This window comes from Melospiza georgiana, chromosome 3 (genome assembly GCF_028018845.1).
Source record: "Melospiza georgiana isolate bMelGeo1 chromosome 3, bMelGeo1.pri, whole genome shotgun sequence".
NCBI classification, from domain to species: domain Eukaryota; kingdom Metazoa; phylum Chordata; class Aves; order Passeriformes; family Passerellidae; genus Melospiza; species Melospiza georgiana.
In genome coordinates, this window is record NC_080432.1 from 35,275,118 (window position 1) to 35,291,364 (window position 16,247).

At 46.7% G+C, this 16,247-nt stretch overlaps 1 protein-coding gene across 1 annotated transcript in view; it reads right to left on the reverse strand.

Annotated features, from left to right (window-relative positions):
• VASH2 (vasohibin 2) overlaps positions 1–16,247 on the reverse strand; it is a 34,785-nt gene that overhangs the window by 10,678 nt on the left and 7,860 nt on the right. Inside the window, exon 4 of the mRNA XM_058021529.1 lies at positions 7,122–7,196. Coding sequence (XP_057877512.1) covers positions 7,122–7,196 — 75 coding nt within the window. The remainder of the gene's footprint in view (positions 1–7,121; positions 7,197–16,247) is intronic.

The following is a 16,247-nucleotide window of genomic DNA, read 5'->3' on the forward strand; positions in this document are numbered from 1 at the left end:
CAAAAAAGCCTTTGTATCAAGACTGTAAAACAAAATTTGCACTCTGTTCTGGGTTCGGCCCAGCTTGACATGCCACCACCTCACCACCAGTGTGACTCCCTGGGATGCTGACCCCTGCCTGCACCCCACATTTCACCTCTTCTTTCTATAGGGTTGCATGAAAAGCATCCAGTGGCTCTCATCTCTCTCTAAACCATTTTCTCAGGGGGATACTTCACCCAGTGTTTGTTGAATTTCACAAATTCAAACTTTTGGATTCTGGGTAAATGCACAAACCAACCAATAAGAGGTCCATGAACTGCCCAGAATCTGAAGTCAAGAGCAAGGAGTTTCACAAACAAACAAAAAAAAGTCAGACAAAAAAACCACATTGACTCAGAACTTTTGGAACAGCTACAGGGAAGATTTTCAGTTCCATGTCAACATGTTTAGCTGTATTCAGTGCTAGATGTCATCAGCTTCAGCAGCCTGGAGAAAACATATTAGAGGGTAAAGGAACAGACAACACTGTGGGCTCAGCTCATGCTGGCTATATGACCACGAGTCTGGAAGACTGTGCACAGCAGAGCACAGACCTCTCTGCCACACACATCTGTCACCCAGGCAAGGCCACGTGCACCCACCTCCTGCCCCACTGCCACCAAACACAGACACCCTGCAGCATCAATGCCCACCCCAACATCACCCACACAGAACAGAAACAGCTCTGTTTGCCTTAGACGGTCTCACTGGATCACTGCTGCCTTAGGACTAGCTTCTCCAAGAAAAATACCTTCACCCCACTACCAGATTTATAATTAAAGATTATAAATACACTGCAAGGACAGAATGGGGCCCAGCGCCATTATGTCAACTGGAAAACTCAGCACACACTCACCTCATTTAAAAGGTCACCTTGCTTTGGTCCTTAAAAGGTGCATCCTGTGTACATCAAAGTCATGTTACAATCATTTGTGTCCTACAGACTGATTCCTGCAAAAGCCCATTGTATTTATCATTCTGTGTAACTGAAAAAGCACTACCTTTTATTAACACCTAGGAAGCTTTCAAACACCACCACTATTTTCCCCCCTCATTATGAAAGGGTTTTCACTCTGCTCCCCAAGTGCCTTTCTGTTAAGTCCATACAAAGCTTTGGTGGCCACCTGCCACACATACACACTTCTGCCACAAGGGCTCAGAGAAGTTGCAATTTAATCTCGTTAAATACTTAGTAGGAGTAAAAGAATCTTTTGAGGGCAGAAATTACCCACCATCAAACAACCCAGCAACAACTGCTGTGGAAATTAACCTTTAGGTATGGGTTGCTTCTGCTGAGGGACTGGTTAATGAGAGTCCCCACCCGAGATGAAATACACAGCAAATGGGCTGGAAAGGCACGTCAGATCTTCCCCTCTGTCCCTGCATCATTATTACAGCTTTCCTTTCTGCTCTGCCCAAGGAGAGCTGTATTGTGGCAAACAAAAGGCAAGCACACAGCAATGCTGCAGCTGTAATCACACTTCTGAGCTGGGACTGTGACTGCAGATCCAGAGTCAGGGAGTGAATTACATGTCACAATAGAGAAGCAGTGCAGAGCAGGAGAGGGCAAAAGCAGCTGCAGCAAAGCTCAGTGGCCTCCTAATCCTGGGTCTCCATGACAGTCAAGATGATGGAGCTGGGCTCTTCTCAGTGGTGCCAACCAACAGGACAAGAGGCAACGGGGCAGAAACTGAAGCACAAGAAGATCACAGCTCAGGCACAAGAGAGTCCTGGAGAACTGGTAACATCAGCCCAGAGTCCAGTCACCAGAGGGGCTCTGCAGGGCTCCATCCTCAGCCCAGGACTCTTCAACATCTTCATTATAACATGGACACAGAACTCAAAGGAAGTTTGGGGACAGCACTAAACTGAGAAGAGCTGTTGACTCCTTCAAGGGCAGAAAGGTGCTGCAGAGAGACCTCAGCAAATTGGAGAGATGGGCAACCACAAACCACACAAGGTTTAACAAGAGCAAGTGCTGGAATCCAGCCCTGAAAAGGGGCAGTGCTTCATGCCTCAAGAGCCCAGCAAGGGTGTTTTTGCTGAAGTCTGGTCAAGATGAGCACAGAAAACTACAGGGTGCCTGGCTGCCCCCTCTCCTGCCACTCCCAAGGGCTGGGGCCATGAGCAAGTGCCACTGAGCAGCAGTGAGCTGGAGGGATGGCAGCAGGCTGGGGAGAAGGGAGCAGCTCTAGGTCTTGGCAATGCTGAAGCTGCTAGCACAGAGCAGCATGTGGAGCAGGAGGAAAATAAATCTCAAAACCATCAATAAGGCTTCAGTAAAACCAGAAGAATTGGTTTTCCAAGCAACTGCTCAGAGGACCCCCAACCACCAGCAATAAACTCTCAGAGAGGTTTCCAGCTGGAGTCAGATAGCATTTCCCATGGGCTTGGGATTGCTTACTGTGAGGTAGAGCGCTACTGAGCCCACAGCTGGATGCTGTCTACAGAGGGCCCAGAGTTCCCCCTGGCAGCTCCAGGGTCCATGTAGGAAAGGCTCAAGCAGCTGGTTCAGCTTCCCCAAGCAGGACTGCCAGGGTGACATCCCTTAGACTGAGAAACCTGCTCTGCAGTGCCTGGCTACAGTCAGAGGAGGGACTACCTAAAGATTAGACCATGACAATGTAAGCAATTAAAAGCTCTCTCCAAGCTCTTCACAGCCACCACAGGGGCTGCAGACATTCAGCACCATCTTTCTTTCCCATATTTCAGTTAGCAAGTGGGTCAAGCTGTAGACAAGCATGCAGGAGGCAAAGAGGAGCACTACACAGACATCAATATCCTGCAATGACTGCAATAAATTCTCCCCCTTACTGAAATCCCTCACTTCCAGCCCAGGGATGTACCTGCTGGCCTGGAGGAGATGGATGGACCCAGGCCTCCAGTGGTGATAAACACCATCCACAGACTGCATCCACAGAAGGAACACTGCAGAAGCTACTGAATGATTTCTCACTCCTGAGATACTTTTGCTCTTCTCTTCCTTGTTTAATGATATTATTGGCCAGGGGCTCTAATACCCTGTGTGGGTCTGAGTGTTACCTCACATGAACTGGGAGAAGGTGCTGAAGGCAATGGGAGTGATTGATGTGATTTCTGTGATTTATGCTCAGCCAATGTGGACACACTCTGCAAGACTCCCCGAGGAGGAATGCAGTGTGCAGTTTCCTTCTCCTTCTCTGATATTCTGCTCTCCATGTTTTAATAAAGTGAATGCAGCACAGATAAAATTCCCTTGGCACTTTCTGGTTTACTATTCCCTTTCATGAGCTCAAATCAATTGGATCTTTGCTCAGAAAGAGTGGGCTGAACGCACCATTACTCAGCTGATTTACAGCTGAACTGAGCAATGCCCTGGGGAAGACAGCATGAGGAATGCTTCTGGTTAGGCTCTGACAAGCAGATCATATAAGCAGAGATATGAACCCAGTTCAGACAGCTACACAGAGAAAAAGAGTTGTGCAGACTGCTGCAAAATAATACAGGAAGATCTGCTTGAGCTTTCAGTCATCTCAGAGCAGCTGCTTCCTTGGTGTGTGCAGACAGGGTACCTCAGTGCCCTATAAAAACGCTCCAAGATCAAGTGCACAGGCAATTATGCAAAACTTAATTCTGCACCAAGAGGGATTATAGAAGCATTTTATTAGAAGTCACACAGCAAAAGGCAATTTTAAAAAAAGCCAGCGAGCAGCTCCATGAAAGCGACATCTCGCTAAGCCGCTCTGCGCCAGGCGGCCTTTGAAGGAAGGCTCACGCCGAGGGTCGCTCAGTGGGCTGAGCTTTTCCAGTATCCAAGCAACACCCAGGGCCTGCCAGCACACAAATTACAGCAGGACCTCACTTCCAGACACATGGAATGGAACCAGAGGTTCACACACACACAGGGCTGCTCAGCTGAGGCCTGTGTGAAGGCACTGGCTGGGAACTCAGGAGAGGGTAAGCACATCTTCACTGGAAAGGACCTGACCTTGGAGCTGGCCTCACCATGGCTGCATCCAGAGGGCAATGCTGAACATCAAAATCTCATGGCTGCCAAAAAACAGCAAACTTCCCTGTCACACATGTATTTTATGAAAAATCCTTTCGGTAGCATTTTTTCTCCAGTCTGAGACAGTTGGACTGTGATTGGCCATTAATTAAAAACAATCACATGAGACCAATCAAAGATGCACCTGTTGCATTCCACAGCAGCAGATAATCAATGTTTACATTTCCTTTCTGAGGCCTCTCAGGAGAAAAAATCCTAGCAAAAGGACTTTTCATAAAATATGTCTGTGACCTGTCATGCCAAAGATGCCCCCCAAAACCCCTCATGCTGCACGTGCATCACAGGACTGCAGGGTTCCATACTGGCACAGGCTCTGTTCCAGCCACTTCCCAGACACACAAATTCAGGGGGCCCATCCCCTCACCACTGCTACACTCTTTGTGTACCCACATCTCAAGCAAAATACCTGGGGTTTATAGTGCATGAATCTTGTAAACCTACATGCTTCTGTTACTGCACCACCAGCCAGCAGACAGTCCCTGCTCTCAGACAGAGACTTCCAAGACTGGATGCAGAAGTCCTAGCAAGACAAGCCTGTCCCATACACTCCTCTGGTTAAACCTTCTAAATTTAAAAAAAAAGTTTGCCCTAAGTTTGGAGTTTTTTAATTAGCATCTAGAGACAGAAATATTCGTACACATCTTAAGTCTGAAGAAACTTCAAATGACAATAAATTGTATAAAATACAGCTTTTGACTATTTTGCTTCCTTCACTTCTCAAAAAAAAAAAAAACCAATGCCGAAAACACCAAACTGAACCCGTAAGTCAGGCTTGAGGCAAGCAAAAAACCAGCAACAACACTTTCAGATTATCATGGTTATCCATAGGCCATTAATCACCCTTTGCTCCTGTGATGTGTGGAATAATCAGTTCACTGCTAGAAATACAGACTTACAGAGCAGCATCAACTCCACCTGGGGATTATTGCCCCCATTCCAATAGTTTGGAACACAATCCTGACACTAGGGCAAGTATAACAGATCCACTGACATCACTTCAAGAGAAATGAGTTAATATAAACTTTTTGGGCTTCAGGAAAGCTTTCAATATTGTTACTCCCAGTATTCTCCTGGACAAAACATCCAGCATACAGCTAGAGAAATACAGAACACAATGGGTAAGGAACAGGCTCATGGGTCACACACAAGGCTTACAGCAAATGGGGTCACACCAGGCTGGCAGCCACTCACTAGTGGGCTTCAACAGGGCTCCATTTTTAAGGCCAGTACAACATCTTCACAAATTACTTGGATGCAAGACTCAAAGGTATGCTTGGTAAATGTGCTGATGACACAAAATTGGGAAGAGCTGCTGACTCCCTCAAGGGCAGAAAGGTCCTGCAGACAGATCTTGACAAAATGGAAAGCTGGGTGACCACCAACCTATGAAGTTTACCAAGGGAAGTGCCAGATTCTGCATCTGGGACAGGGCACACCCAGTTGTGTGGACAGACTGGGGAATGAGAGGCTGGAGAACAGCACCACAGAGAGGGAACATGAGCCAGCAGTGCCCTGTCGGCCAGGAGAGCCAGCCATGTCCTGGGGGGCATCAGGCACAGCATGGCCAGCCAGGCAAGGGAGGGGATTGTCCTGCTCTGCTCTGCCCTGGGGCAGCCTCACCTCTGGTGCTGGGGCAGTTCTGGGTGCCACAACATAAAAAATATATAAATCTATTAGAGAGCATCCCAAAGGGGGCAATGAAGATGGTCCTCGGGGGGAAGCCATACAAGGAGTGGCTGAGGTCACCTGGCTTGCCCAGCTTGGAGGAGACTGAGGGGAGACCTCACTGCAGTCACACCTTCATCCTGAGGGGAAGAGCAGGGGCAGGCACTGGTCTGTGCTCTGTGGTGCCAGTGACAGGACCAAGGGAATGGCCTGAAGCTGTGTCAGGGTTAGGTTGGATATTAAGGAAGGGTTCTTCACCCAGAGGGTGGCTGGGCACTGGAACAGGCTCCCCATGGAAGTGGTCACAGCACCAGGCAGCCTGACAGAGTTCAAAAAGCATTTGGACAACACAGGGCCTGAACATCCATGGTTTTTGTGGGTCCCTTCCAACTCAGGATATTCTATAATTCTATGATTTCTCCTTCTGGAAGGGCTTTGAAGGGGGTTTGAGTCTCTTGTTGACATCAAGCCCCCAGGACCCCAATCCCTCCAGCTCATGCAGAACCTGTCAGCATTCCCAAGGAAACCCTGTGAGCCAGAGCCACCTCTCAGTCTGCAATCCAAGGCCTATCCCTGGCACACACTGCCCAGCCCATGCCCTTCCCAGCCCCAGCAGCCATGGATTCTCACAGGCACCACCTGCCAGGCTCTGCCAGCTCCCTGTCCCACGGGAGGGGGCAGCAGCAGCCAGCACAACACTGCAGAGACATCCCAGGAGATGGCTTGCTCCAGGGCTTATTTTCAGTTGGGATTTGTTTTAAGTGAAACTTGATCATTTCTGACAAGATGTGTCTGGCAATCTGTTCCTGCAGCCCTGCCTTGCCCTCCTCCAGTGTTTGAGGATGGTGCAGGCTGATTTATCAGTGACAGCACCAGTGGGTGGAGAAGCAATCAGTGTCTAAATGACTGAAGAGTGAGTGGGAAGCAAGCATTATGTGAAGGGGAAGCTCCAATGTTTAACTGTAACACACACATGTTTCTGCACAAAGCACAGCTGCAGGTTCAGAGACAAAAGCTCAACATCAGACAAACACAGAACAGAACCCACCTCCTCGGGTGCTACCAAGCTCCAACAACAACCAACAGAGAAATGCTAACAAAGAAAACAAGGATTGTGCAGAAAGGGACTTATCTGGGCGCTTTGGGTCAGATCCTGACATTATGCAGATTGGCAGGGCAGGAGGCAAAGCCTGCATGAGCTGGCACACAGCATCCCAACTCGCACCTACAATTCCAGGCAACTCAGCACCTTGGTGATGACTACCAGGGCAGCTCCCCAAGCTGCTGGCACTCACCTCTGGCTGCAGCCCTCTCAAACACCATCTGTGAGGGGCAATGCATCCAGCAGAGCTGCAGTGGAAAAAGGCACAGGCACGAGAAAGGATACATCCCCAGGATAACTGCTTCAAGGCATTTGATAGGTAAGGACTCCCTGGTCATTTCTCTTGCTGTCTCCATTAACCTAGAACAAAAACAAAACAGTTTTAAGTCCTTCCAGCTAGAGCAATTGACAGGAATCAAAAGGTCCTCTCATACACCAAGAGCCAGGCAACTCCAGTTCTCATCTCAGCAAGAGCTGGGGAACTTGATTCTCCCCTTAGTGACTTGTTGGAGTCCTGTTAGCTTCTGGAGGATGACTGGGGGGGAAAAGAAAAGGAAGAGGAAAAAAAAGATTTGAAGGTGAATGGGAGGAATGTAGTCCTCTCTGAATCCGGCAGCAACTCCCTGAGCATCACCTCAGACTGTAACACAAAGCCCACTGAACTGCACGAGCTGGCAGTCATGGAAATCCCAGAGCAGGACTGAGTTCAGCTTATTTTCAAAATAATCCTGGCTCTCCTCTGCAGGAAAAACAAACAAACAAACAAACCAGGAGAGAGAGAATGGTTACTGGCCCCCTAAAAGCTACAAATGCCTGCATAATCCCATAGCTACAGCTGCAGACCAGAATTTATTGCCTTTTTATCAAAGCCTGCAATGCAGAAAGCTCTACCAACACAGACACTTCACATCCCTGCAAACTGAGTTATTGTCTTGCTGCTGCCCCACATCTCCTGTGGACAGGGAAAGTGGCAAAATCCACAAAATTTCCTGCAGGAGTGCAGGAAACTACACATACCCAGGATTTTGCAAGTTCCCAAAGTTTAGGCACAATCTAGACACCATCTCTGGAGTACAATTATTTGACAGGGACAGCACTGTGACAACCAACTAAGGTCAGCTGAGAAAGCTGCTGTGCCAGACTGACACTGCACTATTAACCCAGTAGGTAACCCCTACCCTTCCACAAACAGATCCTGAAATCCTGGACAGTTTGAAAAAAAAACAAAATAAAATGGAAAAGCCTAAAAAAGGCCAGAAGAATCACATTCAATGCCACACCAAAAAACTGCCCCCCCAAAAAAGCACAGCTGAAAACTCAGCCAGAGGATAACTTTTCTTTTTCTCTATCCATATCCTTGTCTGGGAAGAGCTTTGTAAACAGATCCCTACTCTAAGGAAATACAAGATCAAATGACAAAAATATTTGTATTAGAGAAGATTATGAAAATATACATCTGAAACATCAGTCTGTTTCCCCCCCCCATTCTGATTCACCCACCTCATGCATTTTAAACCTTGTGTTGAATGCAAGTGACAACAGAGTTTCCACTGCTATTACAGCCTGTCACAGCCATTTCATTCCCATTTATCCAAGTTAGAAATTATCTTTTCATTTGTAAACAACCACCCCTTACACTGCCTGCAGTTCAGAAGACTAATTAGAGTTTGCCTGCCTCCTCCACACTCACAATCAGGCACAGAACCCCAGAGAACTGCTGGGAGCACAGAGCAGCCCTGGGGAGGGCACACAATGGGGCTCCTTCATCGTCCACAGAGGCTCCCACTGGTCACTGCAAAGCTGCAAAGCCCTGTCTCTGTCTCAGATTTGTTATGTGCAGATGAGGCATGGGAGGTATCCATAAACAAGATAATCCACTGGATTTCCTATCTTCTAACCACAAGGGAGTCACAAAAAAAAAAAAAAAAAAAAAAAAAAAAAAAAAAAAAAAAAAAGAGAAATTATTATCAATGTTCATCATGAGTTGTAAAAGCATTTACCTGCAAGCCACTTGGTGTGACCTGTGCCTGGTTCACACAGTCTGAGGGGCAGGAGCAGAGCCAGCATCCCCTCCTCAGGCACACCCAGCAGCCTGCACCTGGATCCAGGGATGCAAGGGCACTTGGCAGCTCAGAGACACCAGTGGAGCAGGACAGTGGGTGTCAGGGTCTCTGCTGGTCAGAGTGACTCTGAGAAGAGTTGGAAAGTCTCTTTTCTTAGCCTGGCGCTTGAAGAAGGAGTCAGGGCTCTTCATTTCTTGGTCTCAAGGTTGTTTATTGTTTCTTGTCTATAAAAAATTTTCTCTTGCTCTGCTGAGGTCAGCTCAGCAAGACGGTTTGAGGCACTCTGTTTTCCCCCAGGGTGGTGTTATGTCTTTATACTAAAAACTACGTATACAATGTCTACAATTACTTTCCAATACCTATCACCTATGTTAGACAGTGAGCTTCTACTCTAAACCAATCTGTAAGTGCCAACATCACAGCAGAAGATGGAGGCCAAGAAGAAGGAGAAAGGCTGGACACACCCAGTCCCTTCCATCTTGCTTCTTGAACTCTCATACCAAAAACCCTAAAATCTACTTTTCTACTCCATGGTAACTTCACTATTATTCTACTTAAACTATTGTGGCTTGCTGATCTTCATACAAGGTTGGTAACTTGCTCCATGGGTCATAATCAAAACCACAGGTGTTTTGGCCTCTGTGCCAGGGTCTCTGAGCCCCCTGGCAGGGGTCTTGGCTGCTCAGGACAGCCAGAGGGATGTCCTGGGTTCCCACAAGTGGGGAAGGTCTGTGAGAAGGGAGCATTGCTCAGGAGGCACCACCAGCTGTCAGCCAAGCAGCAGCCACTGCACTTCTGGGCAGGCTGTGCCCTCACACGCAGCCCCCCTGGACCCCTGGGAGCACTCTGCAAACAGTTTGCTTTCTCTCTGCATTTCCAGCACAGACCTCAGGGTTTGTGTGCATGACCCAGTTCAAGAGCCACTGAGAGTTCTCCTTCCACTTTTAACAAGCTTGAGTCAAAGCATGGCCTTGAACCCTGTGTTTGCATTGGAAGCAGAGCCCCTGGAGGATCCCCAAGCCACTGCTCGGCCCAAGGTAGCACAAGCCAAATCTAAATCACTCCCCACGGATTATTTTTCAGTCTGCTTTCAACTGGCTTCTCAAAAGCCTGGGAACCCACCAGCTAATCTATCCTATACTTAACCTTGCCTCTAAGAAGGTCCCCTAATGTTTAAACTAAATCCTTCCCTTTTTGCAAACCAAATCAGGAGCTGTTTTGGCTCTCCACAGTGGGCATGGAGACCATTCATCATCTCTCCTCTTGCTACAGACATTTGTATATGCAAAAGACTGTAATCTACCTTCTCCTCTGTAAAAATAAGAAAGCAGACACCAATTTTTATTTAATTCCTCCCTCACTCCCCCTGAGGTTATGATTTTAGGACAATGTTTGTTTCTTTCAATTTTGGAATCCCTTCAACCAACTCACTTCTCACAGTCCTTTGGCTAAGCCCACAACAGTACAAACAGACCAATTTCCTTCTGAATCCATCTTTCAGTGCATATTTGCAACCAAGCCAGCATGATGTTGGCTTTTCTCTGTTGGCCCACATTAAATCGGGTTCTGGTGGTTTTTTGCTGGGTTTTTTTGTTGGTGTTTTTGGTGGGGTTTTTTGTTGGTTGGTTGGGAGGTTTTTTTGTTAGGGGTGGGGATTTTTTGGCTGGGCTTTTTTGGTAAATTTTATTTGGTTTCTTTTATTTTTTTAAGCTCATCTTCTTTGCCAAACTCCACTTTTGCTCTCCACAGCTGGCTACTCCCAAACTCTCCTATTACATTTGTCCTCGCTAAATTATCTCCTATTTGTTCCAGCCCAAGAGATCACTCTGAATATCCCAGTTCCACTTGTCAAAGCCTTGTCACCTTGTCCAACCTGGACTGCAAATCATCCATCATGATACAATTAGTCCTACCCATACCATTAAGGAAAAACTGAGCTGGGACAGACACTGCACACCTCTGACAATCTCTGAGCTGAGAGATTGTAAAGTGCCACTTTACCAAGATCTCTGAGGCAAGATTGGTAAAGTGCCACTTCCTACGTGCTGCTTTCCACCAAGTTGGGTCCTTCCATTAAATAGTTTTATTTAGACTCAAGGTCCCTGCCTTATCTGCAGAGATAAGATGTGGCCTTATCAAAAGCCACACTAAAACAAGGAGTTATTACATCCACGTCTTCTCCCTTGTTTGCAAAAGCTCATAGAAGGAAATTCTCAGAAATGAACAGTGGCAACACTATTAATGTTGCCTTTCCCTTCCCTTGAACTGCAGATAAACTCAAAGTTCCGAGACTTATCTTTTCCCTTATTCTTTTTAAAGGCTGCTATCTTTGCCTTCCCCAGCACCCACCCTCCCCACATTCTCTAACACAAATATTAATGGTCAAGGCTGCATGTCAGCTCTCTAAGGGATCTATGACAAACAACTTATGGCAAATGACAGAACATTCAGCTCATGTGAAAACAGCACAATTCAGGTGCTCTTTGATTTGTCCTTTCCCTCTTTTCCCTCACTCCTAAATTCCTATCACATTGTCTCAGATATTAATAGTGACCAGAAACTCTGGAGTTAAACTTGTGAAAGGAGATTTAAGGAAGGCAGAAAAGAATTAAAAAAACAGCATCAAGCATTTCAATTCCCTGCCTTAGCAGAGCTTGCTTCTGGGATTTTCTTTAAATCTTGACAGTTACCTGAAAAGAGCCCCATATATAGCTATTTTTTAGTCTTATACATCAGACAGCTGGGAATTAGCCCACAGTTACCCTTTCCCAACACTCCAGTGAGCTCTGGGGGCAGTCCATCTCTTCCAGGAGAGACTGCTACAGCCAAAGACAGCACCCTGCAGCTCCCCTCCTTGTGGCATTGACACCACTCTCTTGATGTCTGCCAGGCACATCTCTATTCCAGACCACAGTGAACACTTCTGCCTTTTAACAAATGTAGCCAACAGGAACAGGCTGCTTGTTCCTCCCTCAAACCTAGTCCTTGGCAGACAGTGATACTTCCTTGTTAATTGATTCAAATTTCTTTCAGTGTTTTCAGGAGCCAAGCAGGACTATCTCCCTTGCTTCCTGCAGTAACAGAGGCCCTGAAAGGAGCTGACTTTGCCTCTTCAGGATGCTTTCTGTTCAAAATGGCAGCGCCTAAATACAGCTCACACAAATCATTAATTCCTTTTGCTTCCAGATTTTTCTCTTGGGGCACCCAATTTCATATACAGGTTAGAAAAAGCTTAAAACCATTCAGCATGCCCAAAACTGGAGGATCTCACCAGCTGGCACTGATCACACTGGAGTCCCTTCAGGGATGACCATGCTTAGGAGAGGCTCCCCATTACCTTCACCAGATAGACTCCTACAAGACTGAATAATTTTTTTATTAGTGAGATCCTCCAGTATATTTTTCCACAAAATTCTCCTTGCACAGACCCATGTATTTGCATGAGGTCTATAGAAAAACTTGGGAGGAGGAGATTTTAAGGCCCCTGACAGTTTCATTCATGATAACGAAGCCGAGAGAGAAGTGAAAGGCACCAGCAGGAGTAAAAGGAGATAAAACAGCAGAGCAGATATGGATCTTGTGAATCCTCTCAAAAACAGTGTTGCAACAGCAAAAGCATTTCCACCACATGCTGAACACCCCACCGTATCTGTAACATCCCCTTTGTGAGAGAGAGAAGCAGATGTTCAAATGCCTTCTGCAGCCTTTTGTCTGGAAATGCTATGAGCCCATTTTTCTTTACAGCCCCATCAGTGCTCCTTAATAACATGGTGTGTGGAAACAGTATTATCCCCCATATCCCCTTCCCTGTTATTTGGTTGTGTCATTGCCACGTGACAGCTCCTGTCGTGCTCCTTCCCTGCAACGGATCACACATCATATCTGCTGCCACTGAAGGGCTCTCCCTCCTCACAGAGCGGCTTCTGGGCTCCAATTCCTCACAGAGCACAGAACCCACCCAAACACCAGTTTCTGCCTCAGCTGCAGGTCCCCCTGTTCAGCTGGCACTTACTGGAGGGAACAGAACAACACTGCACCTCCCCTGATCCTCTGTGGAGGATAAAGGGATTTGTTCCTCATCGTGCCTCATGCCTGCATCCTAGAACAGAGGCTTCCAGAGGGCTTATCTCTCCTTGCAAACCCAGTAGTAACAGCTTGTTGACATTGAATTCACAGTTACAGATATTACTAGATATCCACACATACACTTTTTTCCTAAAGCTCTTACATGATCCAAGCCTGGAAGTTTTAAAAAGAAGGACTATGTCAGTCAAATGTATCATTTTTGATCAGACTGGTCATAACAACAAAAGTCTAATATAGGTTTAGCCAGCATAATTCTGCATGGGAAAAGGAGAACCAGTCCTACTGGTGTCTGAAACATTCATATCACATGCATACATACACGGATCAGCAGAGCTGAACTTCACAGGGTGCCCTTTACCTATTCAGTACAAAAAGGCACATCATGAAGCCTGTGAAGGGCACTCTCCCAGGATACTGTGTAAGCAAAGCACTCCTACAGTGGATGTAGCGACACCCATAAATTTGGATTTTATGCAAATACAGCCAACTCAGGAGAGGTGAGACCCAGGCACATTTTCAGACACAGTTTGCCAGCACAACAAGAACAGCACACCAAGTTTACAGGTTCACAGCTCTGCCACCCTGACTCACACAGCTACGCCAACAGAAATCTAGCATTGCTAAAAGTGCTATCTGTAGTCTAGACAAATCCACATGGTGGTCTGGCACTCTAAAATTCAAGTTGATAATAAGAGTAACTTTCTTTAAAGAGACTGTAAATACTGAGTTATAGCAAGACTATATCCCTTAATGAGCACACATAGATAATTTATGCTGTTCTTCCTATGCTCAGCCACACATTTTTATTTTGTCATACATCACATTGATGCTGGCAGTAAATCTCTACAATATCTAGTCCTCCCTCCATAATAGGAAAACTCATTAATATGCCCCAGCTGCTTTAGGACACTTTGACATGAATTTATGAATATTCAATTTCCATCTAGTACTCAGCTTCTTTGTGTCCAACCACTGCTGTCTTGAGGAGAGGCAGCCAAAGATTTCGTAACACTTTGAGCCCTCGCATTATGAAATCAGCAATATGTTTAGTGTCAATAAAGCCCTGGGAACAGCCTCATTTTTCAAGAGCCAGTGGCAATTGGAGGCCTTCAGCATCTTGCCCAATCAGCTTGCCCAAACACTGTGTTGCAGCAAGCGAGACCTTTCACACCACAAAAATTGTCACCTCAGCACAGGACACCTGTCACTGCCACGCTGGGAGCAGATTTCTTGCAAAGCAGAACACACCTCCCAGGAAAAATAACTTGGAGGTGTGAGTGATTTTTCAGCTTTGATGAAAACTGGCCAGATGAAGGAAAGGGAAGCTTTTGTGCACACCTCAATGCATTATTCACGGAGAAACACCAAAGCTGGGGTTGGAAGGGACCTCCAGAGACCATCTGCCCAGCCCTCCTACTAAAGCAGTTTCATTTAGAGCAGGTTGCACAGGTAGGTTTTGAATATCCCCACAAAAGGAAACTCCATAACCTCTATGGGCAGCCTGTTCAAGTGCTCTGTCAGCCTCAAAGTGAACATTTTCTTCCTCACACTTAGATGGAACTTCCAGCTTCTGCCCATTGCTCCTTGTCCTGTCACTGGGGACCACTAAAAATAGTCTGGTCCCATCCTCCTGACTTGGCCAGGTAAATTTTAAAAGATATGAAATCTAAACCAGAAACTGTAAGTTTCATAAAAACAACTGGAATTTTGGTTTCATAAAAATGACAGGAACTTCATGCAGCTTTGCATGCATTCTCCTCCTCAAAACTGGAGAAACCAAGCCCAGGCAAGTGTTAGAGCCTACAGCAGAACAGCAGATCTGGGCAGCAACTCATGCTCCTGACAGCTCCACTCCTCCCAGCACTCCCATCCACCCAATCCAGGAGCAAAGCAGCACAGCCCTTCTTAGGATTTAACACTGTTTGAGTCAGCACACACCGTGCTCAGGCAACTGTGCCTGGAGAGCTGGCAGCCCCTGAGGGGTTGGACACTTCCAGGGGCACCATCCTTAACCCCACAGAAGTCCTGCCACCCCATTCCAAGCAGTTCCCAGCAGCAGCAAGAGAGGAGTCAGACACTGCAAACCAAGCAATCACTAAGGCAGATAAACAGAGGAAATGGCTCCACTTGGGAGGTGATTCAAAGCCACAGGCACATATCCAGCTGTGAGCACTCTATCTGTTCCCTTCTAGGAAACAGCACCATCCTCTAAGCCAGGCTTTTATCCAGCCCAGGAAGACAACGACCTTTTAAGTGGTAAGTGCTGAGCATAATTCATTTTCATCCTTCACTTCCTTTGAAAAAAGTAATGGGACAAATTTAAAAATGAGTGAGCAGCTTGAAAATTGGTTTAAGCTTCTGTAAACTCATCTATCATTCGAGGCACAAGATTTGTTTTAAACAAGTTCCACCAGACCAGTGAACATTAGATAAAGGAGGTGAGAAAGACTGCTGTCAGCAAGATGAAAACCTGAAGCACAAAGCTGAGATGGGAACTGGAATTTTAGAGTGAGGGACCATTAGTTTATTGACAGAGAAATGGAAAGAGCTAGGGACAGAGCAGTCTATGGGAGTAATTATACTCTGCTTATCTTAATTTCACCCTAAAATAAAAGCATAATGCTGTCAACACCCTTCCTGCCCTAACCTGCTAATTTATTAGGTTCTGTTAAAGAGCTGTCCCAAGTATGATGCAGTTCTAACACACAAAAGACCCCAGCTCTCTGCTGCCAGGCTCCCTGGGCACATGCTCATAGCTGCACTGCACAACTCATCACCAGCCAGCACAAACCCACCACATGGACAAAACAGTAAGATAAGCAGCAAGGCAGAAGCACAGACACAACTTAAACAGTCCATCGTGAGCCTCCAGGGAAAACTGCTGTGCCCAGGATGTCCAAACTCCTGCTGCACTTCACACAGCTAATCCCTTCCTACACCTGCAAAGGGCATTTCAGCACAACCAGAATATCAGGACTTACTCAGTTTCCAGAAAAGCACCCAGCCCTCCCAGCCCAACACCAATAAGCAGAGAGTTTTCCCAGCCCTGTGCATGGAGCTCTGGCCTGCAGCCAAGCAGCTCCCACACAGCTGCTGAGTAAGAGCAGCCCTTCCACTCGATGGTCCTTTTGGCACCCCGCAGCAAGCTGGGACACTCCTTGCAAAGGCAGCAACAGAGGCAGCTTTGGCCCTGCTACAGGAGCACAGAGGACACAGCCCTCCCATGCCATGTGCAGCAGTGCTGCAATGCCAGCTGATCAGG